This window comes from Thermobia domestica, chromosome 10 (genome assembly GCF_964235325.1).
Source record: "Thermobia domestica chromosome 10, izTheDome1.hap1.1, whole genome shotgun sequence".
NCBI lineage: Eukaryota > Metazoa > Arthropoda > Insecta > Zygentoma > Lepismatidae > Thermobia > Thermobia domestica.
Window position 1 is genome coordinate 160,560,473 of NC_137463.1, and position 15,877 is coordinate 160,576,349.

A 15,877-nucleotide genomic window follows, 5' to 3' on the forward strand; every position below is an offset into this window, starting at 1 on the left:
GACGGTGATGATGAGAAATAAATGAAATGGTGTAATGAAGATAGCGGGAGGAAACGTAAGAAACCTGAGAAAAACACATACACATGGTGTTTGTTCACCACAAAACCCAATTGACGCGAACTGAGATTGAAGCAGGGACCCCACGCACCAACGGTGAATTCTATATCACTGAGCCACTCCGGGCCAAAATATTTACTCAAAGATCCACATTATTGCCGAATATTGAGTTCTTTTTCGGACTTCTCTTTCCGATCCTGACATGCGCTAACCGATAATTTTCCATAATATATTACGAAGTTAAAATGTTTAAATCTATTAACTGTCAGTTTGTCACAAAAGCAAGTCAATTAAATTAGTACCACTGAACTACAAAGAAGGGAAGTTGAAGAGCGTTCAAACCCAGTTCTTACTAGAATGTTAGACTTGATCACTTCGAATTCAGTTTCCTTGTATCTGTTGTGCAGCTTTTTAATATATTATGTTAATGACAAGGCAAAGCAAACACACCTGCAAAGGAAATATGTTAATGCTTATTACTATGTATAGGATTTAATATCAAAGTGCAATCAATGGAACAAGTCTTTTTTTACCTTGTTACTTTTTCCTTTGCTATTAAAAGATGATATGTTTTCGGTTTTAACCATAAGAAACTTGCTTATGATAAAAACAATTTTAATTACCATACCCAAACTGTAAAAAAAAAAATCAATTGAATCTAGATGTACGTTTCTGTCCGAACATTGAGTTCTTGTTTAAACCACGTACCATCAACCATGTGCTTTAATACTTATCACTCGATCTTAAGCACCCTTTGTGGCGAAGTGGTATGGATGTATTATACAAATAGGAGGGAAGATAAGTAAATGTGACTATGTAAGATCAAAAAGTCTGGTTCCAACAAATAATATTCATTTTAGATATAAAATGTGTCATATCTGGCAGTTTTGAATACTTTATGTCAGTTTTTACCGTTTCCGAAAACTTTCCACCCCGTGCATATTCAAGTGGTGCGCAAACGGTAGAGCCGGCCCAGGTCCTGAATCAAAGTTTGCACTCTTAACTTGTATCTTTAATGTGTTGTATAGTTGATTTGAGTCAAAACATGTTCTGTGAGAAACGGCTGTAAATCTTACAATGTAGCAATGATCAAGCAAAGTATCTCTCAAAGTGACTACATAGCTTGTGAAGTGAATTTGTAGCCTTAATGGGATACCTACTGATCGCAACGTTTTTTTTAGTTCTAGACTGATCTGTATTTTAACTATAGGCTGGATTCCCCAGTAAGCAAGTCGGGATTTTAGGTGGCGCAGCCGCATTATAACTCAATCTTTGGTAATATTGTCTTGAAGCAATTCGAGCATGGAAACTTATTATTGATAACTAACTAACTAACTCAATGGCCTATGGAACCCGGAGGTCCAATGCAGCATTCACAAAAGCTCTCCACTGACTTCTATCCTTAGCCAACTGGATCCAGTTTCTACTTTGTACCTCTATTTCTGCGAGATACATCTTAATATTGTCCTCTCATTTCCTCCTAGGTCTTCCCAATGGTATTTTTGCGGCTGGTTTCCTAGTTAAAATTTTTCAAGCGTTAATACTTTCTTTCTTTCTGGCTACATGATCTGCCCACCTGAGCCTCCTAGACTTGATGACCCTAACAATCTTTAGTAAACCGTATAAATTATTTAGTTCCTCGTTATGAAGTTTAGGCCATTCTCCATTCCTGTTCCTCATGGGTGCAAATATTCGCCTCAGGACCTTGTTCTTGAATATTTTCAGTCTATGTTCTTCCTTCAAAGTAAGCGACCATGTTTCGCAACCATACAGAACAACAGGCATGATTATCGTTTTATATATTCTAAGCTTCAAATTCATGGATAGCATTCGCGACGACAAGAGCTTCTGAACTGAATAATAACACGAATTTCCTGCTTTTAATCGACATTCAATTTCTTCGTGGATGTGATTTTTGTCTGTTAATATTGATCCCAGATATTTTAAAGTATCCACTCTATCAAAAGTATTATTTAATATTTTAACGCATCTATAATTTGCCGTACGGTCCCGAAGCCCTTCCATGCATTTAGCTTTCTCTGCATTTACTTCTAAACCCATGTCCCTGCAAGCGTTTAATAAGATCTCTACATTTCTTTCTGTTGTTCTCCTATCACCCCCTATTAAATTTACATCATCAGCATACGCCATAACCTGGTGAACACCGTTAAACTCGAGGCCCGGTTGCTTTCTTTGATTTTCCTTATAGCATATTCCAGGACAAAGTTAAATAATAATGGCGACAACGAATCTCCTTGTTTCAGACCATTCTCGACGTGAAAACTCGTGGACAAAAATTTTCCTACCCGGACTTTACTTTGGGATTCATTTACACATACCTTAATTAATCTAATTAGCTTTTTCGGTATTCCAAATTCTGTAAGAACGTTGTATAATGTTTCTCTCCTAACCGAGTCGTAAGCCTTTCTAAAATCAATAAATAGTCGATGTACCGGGGTATTGCATTCCTACTTCTTTTCGAGTATTTGTCGAATGGTAAATATTTGGTCGATAGTTGATCGATTTCGTCTAAATCCGCGCTGATAATCTCCAATAATTTAATCTGTGTACGGAGTCAATCTTGCTAGTAAAATGTTTGAAAGGATTTTATAAGATGTTGACAGAAGAAAAATGCCTCGATAATTATTACAGTCAGTATTTTCGCCTTTCTCAAAACAATGATTGATTCTTTAGACTCTTGTGGCAATTCTTCTTTGATCCAGATAAGGAGAATGAGTTTGTGTATCTTGTTCCACAATTCTTCGCCTCCAGCTAAAATTAAGTCAGCCGGAATTTCGTCTGTACCCGGAGATTTATGTTTCTTTAATTCTTTATAGCGTTTTCTACTTCTATTCGACTGGGTTCTGGAATATACGGTTCTGTGGTGTGTACTTATTACTGATTATAGAGTTAATATATTTAGTTCCGGATTAATAGGTTAGTGAAGTTTGTATTCGTAAAGGTTCAACTTAGTGCCGTTCCTTCTAAATACATGCGCTATTGTACAACAGGTAATCGAGTGGGAATCTCATTTAAAATGCTGATCCCATATTGCTAAAGAAAAAATATCTTGTCTTTATGAAGATGTCAGCAAGTGTTACAGAAATCGTTTACTGTCTGCCAATTTGGAAAACCCAAAACTGGATAAGCAAAACAGTCATTCTCATGTTACTACACATACAAGATTATTTTTATCTTTCTAATTTTTCAGGCAACATTAGAGGAGTTTATGGACATGCACGTTGCTGGTGTCAAGATATATCAAGCTGCAATTGTTTGCCAATGCCATCTGAAACTCCTGGAAAGATTAGGAAAATTAAACCTAAGTTATCCTCAACTTTAGAGCCAGATCCACATATAAGTACTAAAATGAGTAAGTATACGTTTTTTTTTCTATTTAGCTTTTCTCAAATTAAAATTGTGATCTCCTTTCCGCTTATAACAGGGTTCGACACACGGAATCCAAATAGTTGTCTCCCCAAGCAAGCAGATGCACATTAGTGTCCGTTCTGGGCAAGTTAGGAGTATCATTCAAGTGTTAATAAAGAATACTTGTTACTACTCAAAGTTTTTGTGGCATATGGTCGAAGGTAAAGGTTGTTGTTATATGAAGTGTTGTGTTTTCGCTTCTCTACATGATCTTTGTCTAAACTAGATGGTCAATTAAGCTGTCATATATACAGTATTTCAGTACAATAGTGTGTATACATTGATTAAGCTGACTTCCCCCCTCCCTCCAAAAAGTAAAAGTGGCCAATCAGTTCATAGAAGAAGTACTGTACTTTTCCATTTTAACTGCTGATGGTGATTCCTTCCAGTTGGTTTAATATTTATGTAATAGACTGGCTGAAATACCCGTTCTTCACAGCAAGGGAATAGGCTTTTGAAAATTATTTCAACTTCCCTCTTTAGGAACGTATTTCAGTGAAAGTGTAATCATAAAAATCCATTATGTAATCCCCTTCCCACCCCACTCAGACAGCAGTAAACTTAGTTTCAAATAGCATCGTGAGTGTCGCTATTCATCTCACTAATCCGAAAATTATGGAATGGATAACAATATCGATCGTTTTCGACTATTTTTACATGTATCCCCCTTACTACTCTCACACCCATACTGACGAGAGTTTAACTTGAACTTAAACAGCGTCAGAAGTATGATTATTCATATCTGCGACTCCAAAAATTATTCGATAGATTGGACCATAATATCGATCGTTCTCGATTATTTTTCTACGTTACTTCTCCTCATCCTCTAAGTCGCTAGGAGTGTCTTATCCCCACAATATTATTTCCATATTGGAAGTCATATATGAACCAAATTTGGTTGAAACAATTCCAGGTGTTCCCAGTTATGGTAGAACATCCATTGATCCGATTATCTTCCTCATTCCTTCTCTCTCTGTATATAACATGTTATATATATATATATATATATATATATATATATATATATATATATATATATATATATATATATATATATATATATAGGGTATTCCAGATGAAACTTCCAATGTTTATAAATCATAAACAGTTAAGAATAAAGAGAGTGAATAAAAATTGAGCTAAAATGACATAAGGCGCGTTGAATAGAGTATACTGTCTTTCCTGGAGTGGCCCCAGAGAAGCTGGGGAATCACTCCAAAATTTTGAAGGGGAAGGTATGTAATTTGAAGCATCATTGAGAAGATCATGAATTAACAAACACGTTTTGTAAGGTAATAAATACGTAGAACATCATGTACGAAATAGCCATCCTTTAAATATGAGTTCTTGTACACTCGGATAAAATATCCAGTTTTGTAATCCACAAAACGGCTAAAAGTAAAAAGATTACATAAAAAGTGAGAGAGGGTAATGTCGTAAGGCATATTGAATGACAAATATCAAATGACATGCCTTTATTTTTAAAATTTTCAAGTGACTCCCCAATACCAGATGATAATGATATTTCCCTATCTCACTTCTTGTTTTACCTTTCTACCTTAGCCGTTTTGTGGATTATAGTACTGGCTATTTTTTTTCTGAGTGTGCATGAAATCACATTTAAATGGTGGCCATTTCATAAACGGCACCCACCAGGAAAGAAAAATCCTACAAAGGCTGTTTACTTTTTATGATCTTTTCAACAATATATCAAATTAATATCCTTCCATTTAAATTTTTCGAGTGACCCCATGATACAGGGTCTTGTTGGCAAATTATTCTCCATTCAATGCCCCCTATGACATATCCCTACCTCACATTTTGTTCCATTTCTTTATCTTCAGACGTCTATGATGTATAAGCACTGGATGTTTTATCTGAAGTATATTGTAAAGATCCCCACATCACTACACAAGCGCATATTCACAACGACACTGTTGATGTCTACAAACTAGCAGACGATACACTAAGGAGGAAGACACGAAGGAAACCGAAAGGAGACGGACCACACGAAGGAAACGAAAAGAAGACGATCCACCCGAAGAGGACACATAAAAGAGAGACCACGGAGGAATTAGGCATCAGTCCGACCGCTGATCAAATAACCAATACCTGCTCGGAGGTTGCACTCGAGTAGGGGTACACCTTTACCTAAACCCTATGTCGCACTGGACTAGGGATCCTAACTACAACCAAATACCTCGCAAAGCTGCTGTGAGCTGAGGGTGTATTTTACGAGTCTCACCTAAACCTCGCTAGAAGCTGCCATGAGCTAGAAGGGCACCGTGCGAAACACCTATCTCCTTCATCAGATCACTTAGGAGAAAAGACTTTATTGAATTAGTCTTAGTAACTTCAAAGACATTGTATTTACAATTTTATAATAAAATTGGTAAAGGGGAAAAAAGAGAATCTGACTGTTATTTTGACTATACCTATAAAAACATTTCAATATATATATCCCTTGCCATCCTGAAAATGGGAATTATTTTCGAAAACTCTGTAACACAGATCTTATTTTAAATTAAGAATTTATACACAAAATTTCATCTTCCTTAGTTGACATGATCTTGAGGTACCGATACTCAATTTTTTGGATAACTTTTATCCCCGCTCTCAATTACAATACTTTAATGTTAATCAAAATAACACGATAAAAACTCTTAAGTTAGACTATGGTCCACTTACATACGAAAAATAATCGAAATCGGTGCAGCGGTCTAGGAGGAGTTCGCGAATAAACATCATAACAACCACTTTTATATACTGTACATATACATTTTATTTTCATTGATATTTATCTGAGCAGTATCGACAGACCTTACGTTGTGTTTGAACTAATGCTAAACTTGGATGTTTAACGTAATGAGTAACATGAAGTTTCAGTACTGATTCTCCTCAGAAGTAATCTATTGACCGCCAAATGTTAAAATGTTGAAATTTCGGGAGAGAGGTGAGACTTTTGACTTCTCTGTCTATGCTATTGTAACTTACCTAGTTATATCATAAATACTGCCACAAAGTTTGTAGTAGCGCTGTAGGCATCCGGAGTGGCACAGTGCTGCCATCTGTGTATAAAGCGAAAGATGCATGTAGTGTGTGTTTGACTGTTCATGCCATACGTTGATATTGTACTGAGCTCTGATGGAATGGGGCAATTACGAAAATCGTGTAGCAGTAATTGCAGTACATAAAGTCGAGAAGACAGCAGATGGGATTTTCAACCCCCTGAAACCCCTACAAATCAGCAAGAGATTCGTGTATCGCGCCATACAGCAATACACCAAGACTGGAACGGCAGCTGACCGCGCAAGGAGTGGCAGACCACGAACGGTACGAACCCCGCAGGTCCAGAAAGCAGTCGCAGCAAGAATTCGAAGAAATCATGTTCGAACACAAAGTGTGATAGCTGCGGAGATGAACATCAGCAGAAATTCCATGTCTCGTGTGCTCAGGAGTGACCTACAAGCGTATAAGAGGCGGACTGGTCACTTTCTGACCCAAATATTAATGTCGCAGAGGGTCTTTAAATCAAAGAGACTGTTAGCATTACGCCATCAATCTGCACAAAAAGATTCTCCTCACTGAAGAAAAGTTGTTCACAATTGAGCAGGCCTACAACGCCCAAAATAACCGTGTGTATGCCATGTCATCTACTGCAGCTGCTGAGGCAGAGCCAAGGGTTCAGAAGGCACATCATCCTGCCTCGGTGATGGTTTCGTGTAGAGTGAGCTACTCAGGCACAACCCAGCTGCATTTTTGCGAACAAGGTGCTAAAAACATCTGCCAAGGTGTACCAGGACACAGTGCTAACACCTATAGTGAAACCACTGTCTGTTACCATGTTCCCTTGAGAAAGGTGGACCTTCCAGCAAGAGTCCGCTCCAGGCCACAAAGCGAAAACAATCCAGGACTGGCTGGCACGGAACGTCCCCGAATTCATTTCTACCGCTGATTGGCCTTCTAGCAACCCGGATCTTAACCCGTTGGACTACAAACTTTAGGTACTCCTTCAGGCAAAGGTCTGCCATAAACGGTATCCATCTGTGGACAGTCTGAAACAATCCTTGACCCGAGCAGTGAACAATTTTCCCAAGGACGTGGTGCGTAATGCAATGAACCATTGGCCGGATAAATTTCGTGTCTGCATCAAGGCCAAGGGGGGACATTTCGAAAAATTATTCGTGCATCAAGTGTACAACATATCAATGTAAAACATGACCAAAATACATTGCCTTGGTCTTAATACTCATGCTTTAGTTATTCACATTCAAACTTGTGACAGTATTTACGATATAACTAGGTATATGAGTGAAATCAAAAATATCTGACCAAAAACCCCGAAGAAATTGAACCCGACCAACCTACTTTTTAACTTAGGGATGTGCGGTCAACATTTAGTAAGTTCCTCTTCCTATATTTTTTACACTCTCACGATATTTAGCCAACACCGAAAAGCATATAATCAACCGCGGATCGAATCTGGGGCCATTCGTACTGAAAACACTACAACAATTTAGCCAAGTAATAAATGTATATGTTCTATTATGAGTTCTCAGTTTTCTGCACTAGCCACAGATAATAAATTGAAATGTTAAATGCTGAACTTATAATTCAAAAATGGGAATCACAACTTGTCTTTAGTACATTATACAAGGGTTTATAATCAAGTAATATAACGATCATACGTTTGACCCCTAATTTTTTGTTGTTAGTTCATATCGCTGTCTAAGCTCTATCTATTGAACTAGTAGAAATATACGTACTTCAACATTATTGAACAATTCCATTATAACATGTGCTCTAGCCGTTAGTAAAAATGTCAAAGGTAAAGTGACATATTGCGCAATTATTGGTGCTACATTGAAAGATGCTATTCAATAACCAATAACACTCTTACGGAAGTAAGTTATTGCATTCTGTGTATGATAATCTTAGCGAAATTACACAACTGAAATCAAAGTATTCCAAGCATCGGGCGGTACAAGGAAGCAGGTTTCTGTTTAGCCTGATTTTCTGTGGGGCTTATTTGTTTCAGAAATGGCTAACGGGATAGTTCCTGAGTTCAATCACAGGTAGGGATGCTTACCTGGTATAAGTATGAATAATAGTTTTAATCCCACTTCAAGCAGCAATCCTGTCGCTATATATGCTGAAAACAGGCATCAAATTTCAGTCAATCATTAATACTTAAATGTTTCTAGTCTGAAGAATTGAATACACTATAATATACTACAATAAAAACACGTATGGTTAGAATACTAAAAGTGAAATATTGTAATTAGTTAATATTCTGTTAACATGTAGTAATACTTGTCTTAAGGTAAAGGTAAGGCACACTTCCCGCCTTTTCACTTTATGAAGATGATTGAAAAGTGAAAATTAATCAGCGACAAACAAATTCAGAGTTCAATGTTATTTAATTCAAGCTAAATACATTATCGGCTAATCTCAATTTAATAATTAATTTAGAATTGTACTCAATTCCATTTAGGATTAAAAAATCCATTTTTAAAGTATAATCTTTAAATGATTATTCGTGTTTAAAAACTGTTACTGTATTTTCCATTTTTTTTTAAACGTAAAAGCAGAGTACTTATTTCTGCTTACAAACTTCCACCTTTAATAAATTTTAATATGTGAATCACTGATTGGAAAAAGGGAATAAGTGCATCAGACCTAAGTTTTCAAAAACGCTAAAAAACCTTCCCGAGGCGTTGTTTGTACTTGTTGCAAAAAGTGTATAATTGATTACTTGTAGCAAAATAACTAACAAACACTAAGACAAGAAGGAGAATCTTGTATTGCAGCACTGCAATTGGTTAAATAAGATTAAAAATTGAAAAAAATATTCCCTTTTTCCAATCAATTAGAGTTGGACGCAATGGTAATTGTGTGTAGGGCATGTAATGTGCAGTTTATGATAGAAAGCTATGAAAATATACATGCTGAATACAATGTTGTATGTTAATCTTGGATATATACAGTATGTATCCGAACTATCACGCATATTAGGCTTCTAACCCTTTTATTGTCACCGTTCGTTTTTTTTTTTTTTTTTTTTTTTTTTTTGTACAGCACATGTTATTCGTACATCAAGAAAAGTAGTACAATAGACAGCTGAACAAAATACGTTGTCAAAATAGAATGACTTTACATAGGGTCCTACCCGTCTGCATCTTCGTCTTCTGCAGTTTCTTGGTCGGTGGTTTTCCATGAACAAATCATCCTATCAAACTTTTTGTATTGGTCAGGTATGCATTTGATGATTTGTGAAGAATCGTTTATCTTTTTCTGATTGATCGGGACTTGCCAATCGTATGCCTTTCGCGTTGGCAGTGGAACGTTTGTGACATTACTTTTGAGTAATCGAAAAATATCAGTTCTTAGTTCATTGATAAACTTATGAGCTTGCACATAACCTAGAGATTCTGCTTTATAAACAGTGTCTCTATTTACTTACTTAGAATTTCACTGTTTTGTCCACAATGTTACCTTGAAGATTTCTTGTAAAACGGTTATCACCAATGTTTAAAATCTAAGATTTCTTCATTGACAACTTCGTAAACCTGAAATTTTGTATCAGTATTTCTTGCATTCGTAATCATGTGGTTATACTGTGCTGGTAAATAAATGTGATTGTGTCGTTTGAGTTCTCGTTTGTTTATAACAAAATTTCGGTTACATGGTAAAAACTGTGACCTCTGACAGGCAAATATTGCTGTACAGTGGTAAAGCGTTATGACACGATCAGACTGAAAAGCATTAATGTCATTGTATGATTCCAGTTTTGGTATGGTATGATCACCACTTGTATCACTGGAAACACGTAAATCTGTAACTGATTGGGCCAAATATTTCTCTATAGATTGTGCAATGCGAATACAATGCGAAGTATCGTAACGTCAGCAGAGGGCTCTAATGGTTGTCTACATACACACAGTCTCACAGTTGTGGTGGTATCCTATAGGGATTGGAAGAAGGAAATAAGAAACGTAGTTATTCCCTTTTTCTAATCAGCGAGATATTTTGTCTTCTACATTGGTCATATAGAGTTGCCCAAACATTCCTATTTTCTACTCAACGATGTAACTATCTCAAAGGAACACATCTGCTATCTCAGGTTAAAATCGCAAAAAATTGTACTTATTCCCTTTTTCCAATCAGTGGTTCATGTATAAAGATGATTTTGTGGACCTCGTTATTACTGAACAATACATTTTTTTGTGTGATGACCGGCCAGCCCTGGCGTCGAATAAGCATTTAAAAAATAATTCTGAGGTGGACAGCGAAATAGAATAAGCGCTTTTCTAGAATTGTTGTTTAAAAATATTTAGGAATAGACGTTTGGTATAATATGCAGATAAATCGCAGGAAGGTTGGTTATAGGACTGCTTGGATTGACATTTCTCGAAATAAGGCTCATAACTATAAAAAAAGAAAAAGATAGATATATTATTCTATCTTGAAACAGTAATGTGTTTGAAGGAGTGGGAAATAAATCTGAAATCATAATTATTTTTCCTTTCCATTCAGGAAAGCGTGTCAGTAATGCCATTCAGAGGTAGAAAATGAAATTTTTCAGTTTAATGTCCCACGAATATGCTCATTAAGGTAAGGGAGACGGGTGATTAAGGCAAGTGAATGATGAAAGAAGAACTGCTGAAATGAAGTTGTCGGAGGAAACGGGAGTATCCCAAGAAATCCCACAGACACGATATTGTCCACCACAAATTTACTTGGCCGGGGGTCCAACCAGAGACCCCACGCATCAGAGGTAAACGTTCTAACACTGAGCCATCCCATTCAGAGATAGAGCGTCACAAAACAGTTATGAGATTACATTTTTTTTTTAGTGTAAATTTCCTGATCAGAAGTTTTTCTGCTACACGTCTAATGTGTGTTACCCTTATTAGAGAAAAAGTTGGTTTTAATATAGGCCTACTTATTAAACATTATCCAGGTGCATTTTCTTTTCTATTTTGACATTTTCTGTGTTTCTTGTAATTCTGTCTCATAAACAAATCAATGTACATTCATTTTTTGTGGTGTGATTTATGTCCTCTTTCACTCTTATACATTCTTCCTTAGATACTTCTATGATCCGTTGTCATGGAAACGAATTCATGTCATAGAGCACTAAATAGAAATTAACTTTTCTCTTAGGATAAATTCTCAGATAGCAACGCTTTTCTTAGCTATATTCAAAATTTCTATATTTACTTTTATGAACATGATCCTACTAAATGGTTATTCATAGCTACTATTTATTAGGCATATTATTATTATCATTATCATTATTATTATTATTATTATTATTATTATTATTATTATTATTATTATTATTATTATTATTATTATTATTATTATTATTAAGCACGAATAGAATTCTAGAATTTTACGTTTCCCCAAGTCTTGTTAGAAACGGAAAATTCCATTGCACTATTTTCGGTTAGCTTTACCCATTATACGGCGACCACGCATTTTACATCGTGAATCGCAAGATTCTATTTGAGTACCGTGCACTTTCCATAAATAACTAGAGTAGTCCAGATTTATATAGATTTCTTTCAACATAAAAGAACAACTCTCGCTTTGCAACGAAATCACGACTACCATCCTACAAGCTTAAGAAAACGTACGGTCTTAGGGCGATAATATAAATAAGCAAAGACATGATTCGTACGACAATACAGTTCCGACCGAAACTGGTTCTTCCACAACATGGGTTTGGAATCTCAGTTTCACACAAAGCAAAACACTTCACTTTATTCAGGAAAGCGAGCGTTAATGTTACTTTATGGCCTCTATAGCAGAACTAAAAAGGGAGACCTCGCCTGGCCCACCTAGTAAATTTTACAAATTAAGACAGTCCTGCTAAAAGAATGATACATACAGTGAACAAAGAACCAAATACTGTATAATGAGCAAACTTTCTCAGCGGTAATGTTTCTGTAGCTGAGCAAAAGTCATCTAATGAAATTTCCGTTATATTCTGCACGAAACAAAGCATTTGTCTTTGTAGTAGCTGCGTGCAAGATGTATATATTCACTCACAAAGTTAAAATTTTGTTTCATGTTCTAGTGTTTACCAACTATAGAAAAAGATACAAGAATAAAAAGTGACAATCAATAGCACACACACTTTTATGTTGTATGAGAATGAGTAAAGTGTACTAATTGCCTCTGAAACCAGGGGATTCAATACTGTATTCACAGAAGCTCTCTATTGACTTCTATCCTTAGCCAATTGGATCCAGTTTCTACTTTGTATTATTAGTTCTGAAGATCAATCTTAATATTGTTCTCCCATCTGCGCCTAGGTCCTCCTAATGGTCTTTTTCCGGTTACATTTTCAGTTAAAACTTTGAAAAAGTTCCTACTTTCATACATTCTGGTTACATGACCTGCCCACCTGTACCACGTTATGAAGTTTCTGCCATTCCCCATTTTCGTTCCACTTGGGTCCGAATATTCGTCTCAGGATTTTATTCACAAATAATTTCAATTTACTTTCTTTTTTCAAAGTAAGCGACCATATTTCGCAACCGTACAGGATAACATGCATATATCATTTTTTACATAATTCACGATGAGAAAAGATTTTGAACTGAATAATAACACGAATTCCCTGCTTTTAATCAATATTTAGTTTCTTCGTAAATGTGGTTTCGGTCTGTTAATATTGATCTTAGGTATGTGAAGATATCCACTTTGTCGAAAGTATTATTTGATATTTTGACGTATCCATAATTTGCAGTATTACGATTCCGGCGAACTTTCATGTATTTAGTTTTCTCTGCAATTACTTAGAAACTCATGTCCCTGCAAGTGTTTAATAAGATCTCTGCATTTCTTTCTATTCTTCTCCTATCATCCACTATTATATTTATATTATCAACATATGCCTTAACCTGGTGAATATCATTCAGCTCTAGGACCTAGTTGCTGTCTTTGATTTTCCTTATAGCTTATTCCAGAACGAAATTGAGTAATAATGGCGACAACACATCCCCCTGTTTCGTACCAATCTTGACGCGACGTGAAAGCTCTTGGACAGGAATTTTCCTTCTTTCTCTTTTCTTTCCGGTTCATTTAAACACATTTTAATTAATCTAACTAGCTTTTACTGTATTCCAAATTCTTTAAGAGTGCCGTACCATGTTTCCTCCTAACCAAGTCGTAGGCCTTTCTAAAATCAATAAGTTGCTGATGTCTGGAGTATTGTATTCCAACTTGTTTTTGAGCATTTGTCGCATGGTAAATATCTAGTCCATAATTGATCGATTTCGCCTAAATCCGCACTGTTAAACTCCAATAATTTCATCTACGTATGCGGTCAATCTGGCTAATAGAATGTTTAAAAGGATTTTATGGGATGTTGGCAGAATAGAGAGATGACTTGATTATTATCACAATCAGTTTTCTCGCCTTTCTTATGAGTTGGACCAGTGATTGATCTTTTCCACTCTTGTAGCAATTTCTCCTTAATTCAGATAAGGGTGATGAGTTTGTGTATCACAATTTTCCCTCCAGCTAAAATTAAGTCAGTCACAATTTCGGCTACACCCGGAGATTTGTGTTTTTCTAACTTCTTTATAGGGATTGCTATTGCTGTTCGGTTAGGCTCCGGAATATACGGTTCTGCTGTGTATATTTTCCTTTCTCCACGAACATCAGTTTTTGGCTGTGTTTGAAGGAAATCCTCAAAGAAATCTTTCCATCCATTCAATATGCTATCTACATCAATGAGAATTGTTGCTTCGGCTTTCTACTTGGAGTAAGGTGTATTCGGAAGTGATGCCACTTGATTGGCTAGGAACTCATTTTTAATTTGACAGAAGTATTTTTTTAAAAATAATAAGTTCTCTGGTATTGCATTCCTCTAAGCATGATATATAGTTAGTACATTGGTTTTCAGCACTATTACCTCGGGTTACTGAACAAGATTCTTTTACCCATTATACAAGTAGCTATTTAAGTTGCTCACTGTGCTTTATAACCAAACTTTTCTGCGCCCCGAGCAGAAATTGACTTCAGGATCATGTACATTCCATTTACACTTTAATTAATATTTGTGTTAACTGTTTATTTATATGGATGCACTAACGTGAATAATTATTGTGTTGGGACAAAAGTATGGAGTGTGTAAAATTATTGTACAAATGCATTTGAAGAGCTACGTTTCGAAAAGGAACATTATCAACTTGAAATAGTTTTTGGGAATATGGATAAAACCCCCAACGTCCAGCTTATGATTACATTAAAACTACAGGGTGTCCAATATCCAATGCAACCCCGAGTTTGGAATAGTAGAACTTTTAAACCTGAAGTGATACACAAATAATAGTTATACCAAAATGAAGCCTTGTTCATATATATATTTTTAAAGTAGGAAGCAACGATTGAAGTACACTAGGAACTACACGGTGTTCCCAGATGTAACCGAAGGTGTAAATTTTATTTTATTTTTTTATTTTTTTTATTTTTTTATTTTTATTTATTTATTTATTTATTTATTTTTGCAAAACATGTAAATTGACTCATAACTCATACATATGGATGTTCTGTCGTTAATTTTCAGTTTGCTTATTTGGAGTAGCTTGGACACTATAGAGCAGAAATAATAATTTTTCATTTCCACCGATAACTAATCGAATGAGGCCTCTGTAAGGGGGAACTAGGGAAATCGTAGTTTTCATAAATTAACACTCTGAATTGGCAACATTGCTGATGGTTCAGTGCATCAAAAGGTGTGTTAAGGATCTGTGTATATTATGCAATTCCTGGAAACAATTAAAAACAAACTTTGAAATTATCATGATAAATATTTACTTACATACACCCGGCAACACTGCTATTTATTTCTATGGGGCTATTTAAAGTAAGAGGTATACAAGAACAATTCTCGAACTATTCAAGACCTGGAAACGAACATTCTCAGTGCCAATGAGAACATTAACACTTCTAATCTTCGTAAAGTTGCTGCCAACCTGGTGAAACGGGTGAACCAGTGTTTGAATCAAAACAGGGGACACTCCCAGCATCCACTGTAGAGCTGGTAACTCATTTCTGATAGTAGCAGTGTTGCCTGGTGCATATAAGTAAACGTTTTATCATAATAATTTCAGTTTGTTTTTCATTGTTTACAAGAATTGCATAATATAGACAGATCCTTAACACACCTTTTGATGCACTGAAACATCAGCAATGTTGCCAATTCAGAGTGTTAATTTATGAAAACTACGATTTCCCTAGTTCCCCTTATAGAGGCCTCATTCGATTAGTTATCGGTGAAAATGAAAAATTATTTCTTCTGCTCCATAGTTTCCAAGGTACTCCACTAAACAAACTGAAAATTAACGACAGAACATTTATACATATGAGTTAT

The 15,877-nt window shown here is 35.7% G+C and overlaps 1 protein-coding gene across 1 annotated transcript in view; it reads left to right on the forward strand.

Annotated features, from left to right (window-relative positions):
* Ret (protein kinase receptor Ret oncogene) overlaps positions 1-15,877 on the forward strand; it is a 707,216-nt gene that overhangs the window by 524,827 nt on the left and 166,512 nt on the right. Inside the window, exon 9 of the mRNA XM_081728674.1 lies at positions 3,269-3,430. Coding sequence (XP_081584800.1) covers positions 3,269-3,430 — 162 coding nt within the window. The remainder of the gene's footprint in view (positions 1-3,268; positions 3,431-15,877) is intronic.